This window comes from Lathyrus oleraceus, chromosome 1 (genome assembly GCF_024323335.1).
Source record: "Lathyrus oleraceus cultivar Zhongwan6 chromosome 1, CAAS_Psat_ZW6_1.0, whole genome shotgun sequence".
Taxonomy (NCBI): Eukaryota; Viridiplantae; Streptophyta; class Magnoliopsida; order Fabales; family Fabaceae; genus Lathyrus; species Lathyrus oleraceus.
This window is the reverse complement of record NC_066579.1, coordinates 44198840-44209331: the sequence shown is the minus strand read 5'-3', so window position 1 is coordinate 44209331 and position 10492 is coordinate 44198840. Positions and strand designations below refer to the sequence as shown.

Here is a 10492-nt window from a genome sequence, read left to right as displayed (position 1 = left end):
AAGTCAAAAGCTGGAAATAAGGTTTCCTATCTAGATATGGGAAAGAGGTCCTCATCAAAACAGTCGCTCAATCGATCCCTACTTATATAATGAGCTACTATATGATTCATGATCAATGTTGTAGAGAAATTGAATCAATGCTGTCAAAGTTTTGGTGGGGATCGAAAAATGGAGAGAGGAAGATCCATTGGATGAGTTGGGAAAGAATGTCACAGGCCAAAAGAGAGGGCGGTATGGAATTCAGGGCATTAAGGACTTCAACATAAGTCTACTGGGAAAACAATTTTGGAGACTTATGCAAAGTGATGACTCATTATTTGAGAGGTTTTTCAAAGGCATGTATTACCCTAGATGCCAAATTACTAAGGCTCTTGTGGGCTTCAAACCTAGCCATCTTTGGCACAACATTCTCAGTGCCAAAGAGGTTGTCATCTGTGGATCTAGATGGAGGATAGACAATGAGAAAGTGTTAAAATTTGGAAGGATAACTGGATCCCAACAATCTCGGGTTTTAAACCTATAAGCCCATTCGAGGTTTGAATCCCGATAGTAGAGTTTTTAACTTGATAGATGTTGATCATGGCATTTGGGACTTGGAGGCTTTAAGGGATAATTTTGATGACAATGAAGTGACTCATATTGGTAGCATTCCCCTTTCTGATAGACTTTCGGAAGACAAATTGATATGGCACTTTGAAAAGACGGGGATTATTCTGTTAAAATTGCATACCACTTGCTGGGGGGTCTTGGTCGCATAAGCAAACATGGCCCATGAACAAGGGTGAATCAAAAGGTGTGGAAGAATTTGTGGAAAGACCCCGTCAATGAACGTATTAAAAACTCCACATGGAGGTTAGCAAAAGACATTCTTCCAACAAATGTCAACCTTAGCAAAAAAAAGGTATCGACTTAGATGTTTCCCGGCCTTTCTGTTATCTCCATCCTGAAAATTTCCTTCATCTTTTTCTGCATTGTGAGTTCTCTAAGAGAGAATTTCCCCCCATCCGTTGGGTGTGTGTTTGCATGTTGGTATTGAGGTGTTAGATTAGATTTGTGATACACTCTTGAACAAAGAGAGCTATATAGGCCAAATGGTGGTGACCGGGATGTGGTGTTCAAGATGGAGTGTCCAGATCCTTGAGCAGTGGCTCATGAGATATGGGAATCGATTGTGGAATTTAATAGGATGAATGAGATAGGATTGCATAAGGAGCCTGCTAATACGAATGGCCTGCCTGCTACAAATTCCTGGATTATTCAATCGGATGTTAGTTGCTTTACTTATGGAATTATGTCGCTGGGAGTTGGCAAATCCTTAAACTCTAGGACTTGGATTGATCATATCCCTATTTGTTTTTTCCAATTTGACCCTTCATTAATATTAGCTTCGTTTCAGATTAAAAAAAAAGAGAAAGATGTGTTTGTCTATATCATATATTTAAAGTCAATTGGTTGGCAAAAGAATTGTTCAAATTGAGAGGTAGCTTGTAGATATAGTTCACATACAGCAAATGCCAACACTGACATAATATTCATATTTTCTATTTTCTATACTTAGCCAGCAATGTTTGATTAGAAGACCCAGCAAATATGTACTAATATAATCATTTATCAAATATAAATATTTTCAACTACATTTTTTTATAACATGGATCAGTAGAATATATCTCCATATAACTATAAGGAATAGTTTATTGTGTATGGATCAATAGAATATATCCCCATAGACAAAAGAATCTAGCTCAAATTTTTTTACACTACTGAGTTCTGAGTTTAAAACCACTAATAGTAATTAGACCTGCATTCTCACTTACACTTACACATTTGAAAGAATAAATAAATAATTACAAGAGAAAAGAGAAGAACAAACAGAATCAAATAAATAACATGGTTCCAAAAACCAATAATAGTAACTATAAGAACTATCTTCCAGAAAAAACAGTAGTGGAATATGAGTAGGTAGAAGAATTACATTCCACATTGCTTTGTATAGACATAACAGAATCCATCTTTGATATGTTAATATTACTATCTGTAACATCATCATCATCATCATCATTATCATCACATAGAAAATCAACAAGAATCATTTTTGTAGAAGGTGGTTGATCCACCATCACACGACCTTCAAGCATGTCTACCACTTTAGCCATACTAGGTCTCAACCTTGGCTTCTCTTGAACACACCATAAAGCAACATACACCAATTTCATCACCTCATTCTCATCAACACCACCACCATATTCCATTAACCTATCATCAACAATTTCCATTATTTTCCCTTGTTTCACTTTCTCATTTACAATCTTTGGAAAATATTGCCATTTCCTTTTTGACTTGTACTTTTCATCTTCCACTAAACAAACATTTTTTCTTCCTCCAACAATCTCTAGTAATACCATTCCATAACTATATACATCTGTTTTATCTGAAATGCCTTTTTCTAAAAGCCATTCCGGTGCCATGTAACCTCTTGTTCCTCTTATCGTAGACATCGCTTGGCTTTCGTCTTTAGGAGTAAGTTTTGATAGCCCGAAATCGGAAACAAGTGCTCTAAAACTCTCGTCCAATAGTATATTTTCTGGCTTTATATCAAGGTGTAAGATCCTTGATCTACAATCATGGTGAAGATATGCAAGTCCTTTAGCAACATCAACCGCAACTTTATACCTCAAATTCCACGACAAACATCCACTTCGACGCGGACGCCTTTGAGAATCCCTTTTGGGAAAAATCCAACAATCCAATGACCCATTTGAGATAAAATCATAAACAAGGTACCTAGGAGCTGAAGAAGAATTACAGTACCCGAAAAGTCTCACAAGATTCACATGATGAACACTAGCTATTGCTGCAACTTCTGATTTAAACTCTCTTTCACCTCTTTCTTCTGCATCAATTCTTTTCACAGCAACTGAAGTTCCATCATTCAGAATTCCCTTGAAAACGGAAGCTGATGAACCTCTTCCAATAAGTGATTGAAATCCATCTGTTGCTTCTTCAAGCTCGTTGTATCTGAACTTTGTTGGAACCCCAGCAACTTTTCTTAAGAAACTGTACTCTATTCGAAGCTCTTGACTTTCGGATTTCAACTGTGATTCCAATACTCTCCTTCTGCGTTTGTGGCTTAAGCTGATAAATGCAAAAGCAAAGATTGCAAAGATCACAGCAACACCAGCGCCACAGATTAGGAAGAAAATCTTGGAGACGAACAAAAAACGAGCAATGGTTATGATAATGATCACTGTAATCACAGATGTAGCAACAATTATTTTAGCTTTTCTGTCTTCCATCAGAAACTAATATTTTAGTTTAATGGTAAAAGATGTAATGGAAGATGAATGTGTTGTTAATATCTATTCTTCCAACTTTGCAATAATCTCATGAGAACAGAAAAGTTGAAACGTTCATCAGTTTTGCTTGTAATTACAGATGAAGGATGAGCAACTTGCATTTGAATATTACTATATATATTGGTCAAATTCATTTGAATATTACTAAAAAACAAGATGTGGAATGTTTCCATTTTCAAAACATCTGAAATTCTAAAATATTGGGTAGGTTTTTAGGATACATATTCATATAGATTTGCTAGGAAATAATGAAAATATTGAAACTCCTTGCACTTCCACTTAAGGTGCCAATAAACTTATATTTGGTTTTTTGTTAAAAAATAATTTGTTTGAATTAATTCTATAGATTTGATTATGACTAAAAATGATTTCAATGTAAAGTGATTTATATTTAAATAATTTTATGTAAAATTGAGTTGACAATAAGTTTTAATATAAAAATAAAATTTATAATATAAGAAAAGATATGGTTCTGAAAAATTCTAATACAATTTTGTTTTAAATTCCGACACATCATTATTTTGGAGAAATTTTATGTCTTCTTTCTGATTTTTCCAACCAAATGATGTTTCTGGTTTCTATTCAATGATTTGGTTATTCGATAAATTCTTATTTTGTTCACTAATGTACCAATTTTTTTTCCTGCTTTCTACAACCCAAATCCTTCAAAATCATGTCCGTGTCTAATCAACCTGCAATATTCCCATCATTATTTCTTCTTCCCAATGTTGCATTATGGATACTCGTAATACTCCATGTTGCATTTTCTAATTCGCACGCTTCTTTCATTTCTCATTGGATTCATATCTCTCTTCCTTTTTCATCTTCCATTTTTCATTGGATTCATATATCTCTTGCTTTTCCATCTTCCATTTCTCATTTGATTTTGTTGGTGCAAAGGTAGAATGAAAGATGAATATTCTATTAAGAGAATGACGGCTACAAAACATGATAAAAGTTACAATGATTGTCACCCTATTTATAAGCTAAAACTAGGGTTACTAGAATAGGATAAAATACTAAAATACCCTCTAACAAACTTAGGGGCTAAGAAAATAATATAATTAATAAATATGAATTACTTCTAATACCATCCCTTAATTCATATTCCATCAAAGCTTGTAACACCAATTTCATCCCTTAATCTGAGAAATTGATCAGTCTTGATAGCTTTCGTCAGAGCATCTGCCAACTGTTTCTGAGTGCTGCAGTGTACAACTTCTAACACTCCCCTCTGAACTTGATGTCTCAGAAAATGATACTTGGTCTCAATGTGCTTGCTTCTCCCATGCAACACTGGGTTTCTGGCAAGATTGATTGCAGACTTGTTGTCAATCATCAGCTTCAGAGGTTTGTTTACTTTAATCTTCAGATCCTGCAATAGATTCAGAATCCACACAGCTTGGCATGCAGTAACAGCACCTGCAATGTATTCAGCTTCACAAGTTGACAATGCCACAACAGGTTGCTTCTTGGAACACCAAGAAATGGGACCTCCCAGAAATTTGAATAAGTACCCAGACGTACTTCTTCTGTCAACTCTGTCTCCACACCAATCAGAATCTGAATAACTCAGAAGTTCTGACTCATCCTTTCTTCCAGAAGGAAATAATACTCCATACTTCAGAGTTCCCTTGATATATCTCAGAATCCTGACAGCAGCTTGATAATGGGACCACTTAGGTTTACTCATGAACCTACTAACCATCCCAACTGAATAGCAAATATCAGGTCTGGTATTGCACAAATACCTCAGAGAACCAACCAACTGTTTGAAGGTTGTAGCGTCCACATCCTTTCCATCAGAGTCAGAATCCAGTTTCTGATTTGTATCAGAAGGTGTGACAGCAATCTTACAATTCTTCAGTTCAAATCTCTTCAGAAGTTCTAATTCATACTTGAGCTGATGCAAAATAATACCTTTCTCAGAGTATCTGAATTCCATCCCTAGAAAGTATGTCATTTTGCCTAGATCAGTCATTTCGAATTCATTCATCAGAACTTTCTTGAACTTGGCTATCTCATGTTCAGAACTTCCAGTCAGCAGTATATCATCAACATATAAACATACCAGAGTCATATTTCCTTCAGAAGTATGCTGAACATAGACACCGTACTCCATCTCACATTTCTGAAAGCCTTGCTTCTTGAAAAATGAATCAATCTTCTGATTCCAAGCTCTGGGCGCTTGTTTCAATCCATATAGAGCTTTGTATAATCTGTACACCATCCCTTCCTGATTCTTTTTCACAAATCCAAGAGGTTGTGACACGTAAACTTCTTCTTCTAATGGACCGTTCAGAAATGCAGATTTTACATCTAAATGCATCAGAGGCCAATTCCTGTTAGCAGCTATTGCAATCACCATTCTGATTGTTTCATGTCTTGCTACAGGTGCAAACACTTCAGAGTAATCCAACCCAGGTTTCTGTAGAAATCCTCTGGCTACCAACCTTGCTTTATGTTTGCCAATTGAACCATCTGGCTTTAACTTCTGCTTGAAAACCCATCTGACGCTGATGGCTTTCTTGTCTTTTGGAAGTTCTGTCAGCTTCCAAGTCTTGTTTCTCTCTATAGCATCAAGTTCTTCTTTCATGGCCTTCAGCCAGAGCTTCTGCTTAAGAGCCTCTTCTGTACTTATGGGTTCAGAGTCTACTAACATGGCACACTGAATAACTTCTCCTTCAGAGTCTACTTCAGTGTCTTGCAGCATGTCAAATTCTGCATATCTTCTGGGGATGTTTCTGATTCTTTGTGGTCTCTGAACTTGTTCAGAGTCTTGAGCTTCAGAGTTTCTAGCTTCAGATGGTTGACTTCCTCCAGAGCTTTGACCATCTTCAGGGGCTGGCATATTTCCAGAGTCTGAATTGCCACCAGAATCTGGATTACCATCAGAGTCTGGGTCATCAGAGTCTGAATCATCAGAGTCACCTTCATCTTCTGAGTCTTCTCCAGAGTCATAATCACTATCAGAATCAGAATCAATGTCAGAGTCTACTTCAACTTCAGAAATTCTTAACTCTGACCTTTCTTCAGAAGTTCTAACATCAGAATCAGATTGAGACTTATCCCAATTCCAAACTTCAGATTCCTTCACAATCACATCTCTGCTGAATTCAATTTTATTGGTTTCTGGACAATAGAGCTTGTATGCACCTGTACTGTGGTACCCTATCAGAATCATCACTTTGCTTCTATCATCCAGCTTCTGTCTTCTGGCTTCTGGAACATGTTTATAGCAAACAGAACCAAACACCTTCAGATGACTAACACTTTGCTTATCTCCAGTCCACTTCTGTATTGGAACTATTTCCTTCAACTTCTTCGTAGGACATCGGTTGAGTACATACGTTGCAGTGGCAACAGCTTCTCCCCAGAGCTTCTGAGGAAGCTTCTTCTCCTTTAGCATGCTTCTCACCATATCAAGCAAAGTGCGGTTTCTTCTTTCAGCAAGACCATTGTGTTGAGGGGTATACGGAGCAGTAACCTCATGCTCAATTCCATTCTCCTCACAGAACTTCTGGAACTCTTTGGAGTTATACTCACCTCCACCGTCAGTTCTAAGAATCTTCAACTTCTGACCACTCTGATTCTCAGCCTTCATTCTGAACTTCTTGAATTCATCAAACACCTCGTGTTTAAACTTAATAAGGGATACCCATGTCATTCTTGTGAATTCATCAACAAATAACACAAAGTATTTATTCCCTCCAATCGATGCTACTGGAAATGGACCACACACATCAGAATGTACAACTCCCAAGGCATGTTTTGCTCTTGGAGCAGTTTCTGACGCAAATGGCAATCGTGGTTGTTTTCCTTCCATGCAAACTTTGCATGATTTTTCAGGCTTCTTAATTGCAGGAATTCCATGTACCAACTTCTTTGAATTCAGATGTTTTAAGCTTCTGAAATTCAAATGACCAAATCTTCTGTGCCACAGCTCACTCTCCTTCTCAGCACTTGTTGCACTAAGACATTCTGAGTCTGCAGTTCTGACATTCACCTTGAATGTTCTATTCCTTCCCTGTTCTGACTCCATAATCAACTTCTGATTGCAGTCATACAGCTTCAGAAGATTGTCCTTCATGGTAACTGAAAAACCTTTCTCAATTAATTGTCCCACACTCATCAGATTGCTTCTGATGCCAGGTACATACCACACGTTCTGAATCAATGTTGTTTTCCCATTGTTCAGAATCACTCTGACATTTCCCATACCTTCTGCATTAAGATATTTGTCATCAGCACATCTGATCTTTGTCCTCCTTTCAGAGTCAAAGTCAACCAGCCATTTCTTGTTTCCAGTAAGATGATTTGAACAGCCAGTGTCCATATACCACCAGTCTATCAGATCCATATCATCAGATTCAGAGGCCATCAATAGCACAGATTCGTCATCAGAACTTCTGGCTATATTTGCTTCTTCTGATTTTCTCTCCTTGTTTGACCAACAGTCTCTAGCAAAATGACCAAACTTCTTACAGCAGTAACATTGGATTTTCTTCTTGTCATACTTCTCTTTTCCCTTCTGAGCATTCTTTTGTCTATCAGAGGTTGAGCTTTCTGACTTCTGACCACCATCAGATCTTCTCCTGGCTTCTGACTGCTTCTGATACCTCCTATCAGAAGTTGCTTTCAGAGCCTGCTGCTCTACTTCCCTTTCAGAAGTTCTCTCAGTTAAACGCAACTCTTGCGCTTCTAAACTGCTCTGCAGCTCTTCAATTCTCATGGTGCTCAGATCTTTGGAATGTTCTATTGCTACCACAATGTAATCAAATTGACAGGTAAGGGATCTCAATACCTTCTCCATGATTGTTTCTTCAGAAAGAGTTTCTCCACACGCTTTCATCTCATTAGTGATCAGAATCACTCTAGAGATGTATTCAGAAACTTTCTCATTATTCTTCATGTTGAGATTCTCATATTGCTTTCTCAAGGACTGAAGCTTCACCTTCTTCACTGATGCGTCACCACCATAACATCTAACCAGTGTGTCCCACGCAGCCTTTGCTGTCGTTGAATCTGCAATCTTCTCAAACACATTTACATCAACACATTGATGAATGAAGAACAATGCTTTCTGATCCTTCTTCCTTACTTCCTTCTGCGCGTTTTTCTGTTCATCCGTCGCATCTGCTGCTACCGGAACATAACCATCAGTGACAAGATCTAGAACATCTTGAGCACCGAACAGTACACGCATTTGGATCATCCAACGATTCCAGTTTTTACCGTCAAATACTGGAAGTTTGGTGTTCATGTTGCCGTTTCCGTTCATCTTTCTACCTTGCACAGTACACTCAGATTTCTCACACAGTGTTTCCCAACCCACAGAATTAAAATTCTGATCAGATTTTGTTCAAGATTCAACACGAATCTAAGAATCAAAATCAAACACACAAGACCTCACGTTCACTCGTGTTTCCCGTGTTTCCCAATGAATCTGAACCGGAGCTCTAGATACCAATTGTTGGTGCAAAGGTAGAATGAAAGATGAATATTCTATTAAGAGAATGACGGCTACAAAACATGATAAAAGTTACAATGATTGTCACCCTATTTATAAGCTAAAACTAGGGTTACTAGAATAGGATAAAATACTAAAATACCCTCTAACAAACTTAGGGGCTAAGAAAATAATATAATTAATAAATATGAATTACTTCTAATAGATTTCTCTCTCTCTCTCACACACACACACACATTCTTTTCCATTTTACTAACAAACCCTTCATATCTCCTCCAATGCCTATTTCTCCTCTGACCACCATTTCTTCATTTCTACAATCTCCCAACTTCACTCATTATGGTCTACCGTTTAAGATGATCAATGACACCAACGACCCAAAAGAATTTAGAAGATCGCTGTCAAAGTCCATTACAAGTGAGTCGTCGTATCTGTTATAACTTAATTTTGTCCCATAGTTTTTTTAAATCTTCTTACTACTTTAGGTCAAGTATCACCTCATTCGGGGAATTTCGAAAATATTCTAAGTACATTATATACAGCATATATCATGCATCATTCAAAATTCATTTTAAGTTGATTCCACCAAAAGTCAACAAAAAATACTAAAAGTCCACCTTTAATCATATTTACATAATTCTTTGGTTGCATCATTCTAAATAAATTCCTATCATTCATCATATGCATTTTGCATTATTCAAAATCAAAAAGTCTACAAAAATAATGTTAAAGTTGACTAAAATATTTAAGTCATTTTACTTCATTTTTATTTTTGCATCATATGCATAAAAAATCAAAAAAATTGTAAATTCAATGGGAATAAAACTCAAGTTAAATTCTCATTACATCATCATTTTAATTTATTTAATTTATCATTTGATCATCCACCATCATTCATCACACATTTCATTCACACCTCATTTGGTAAAATTCAATTACACTATTTATCATAATTGAGATATTTTCATGTCGAATTACACCAAATGAAGTTCAAATTCACTCACACTTTGTGCATTTTCATATAATATACATCTTAACCTTTAACCTAATTCATTGGCCTATAATCAGTCCATTCACTAGTAACAAATCACATAAGCAATCACTAATAAACATCTACAACACCCTGATGCAAATCAAAAGGCTTACATTAGCCTGTAAGCCACTCATCACCTTCTGATTTTGATCAGATGGATGGAAGCGCCAACTACCCTATGATGTTTTTTTTTTGGCTTTCAGCTCTTAGGGCCTTGATTTTGCTAAGCCAAACCCCTCTCTCAGCTATTTGCACCTCGGTTCCTTTCTCTTTTTATTTTATGATATTTTTTTCTTGCTTCAAGCCCATTTCATTTTTATTTGGTTTTTACTCCACAATCATGCATATGTGTACCCCTCTCTCTTTATTATTTTTGTTTTAATTTATTTTATTATTTTTACTTTATTTATTTAATTGGTCTAAATTAATTAAATAAAATATGAATAAAATCAATCTTTTCAAGATAAAATACTTGATCAACATCAATCTTTTAACTTTTAATTATTATTTGCATGTACCATATATTATGGTACTGATATTGCATTTCTGTTGATAGTTTCTCATAGATCATGTGGTAAATCTAAACAATATGACTCCTCCATGTTTGAAATGATCTTGCTTAATAGATTTTTACGC

At 36.2% G+C, this 10492-nt stretch overlaps 1 protein-coding gene across 1 annotated transcript; it reads right to left on the bottom strand.

The window, feature by feature from the left end:
• Positions 1-1674: 1674 nt before the first annotated feature.
• Positions 1675-3293, bottom strand: LOC127115413 (probable receptor-like protein kinase At5g20050). The gene has a single exon (XM_051046969.1). It carries the CDS (start codon positions 3291-3293, stop codon positions 1923-1925), a length of 1371 nt encoding a protein of 456 aa, XP_050902926.1. The 3' UTR covers positions 1675-1922.
• Positions 3294-10492: the final 7199 nt, after the last annotated feature.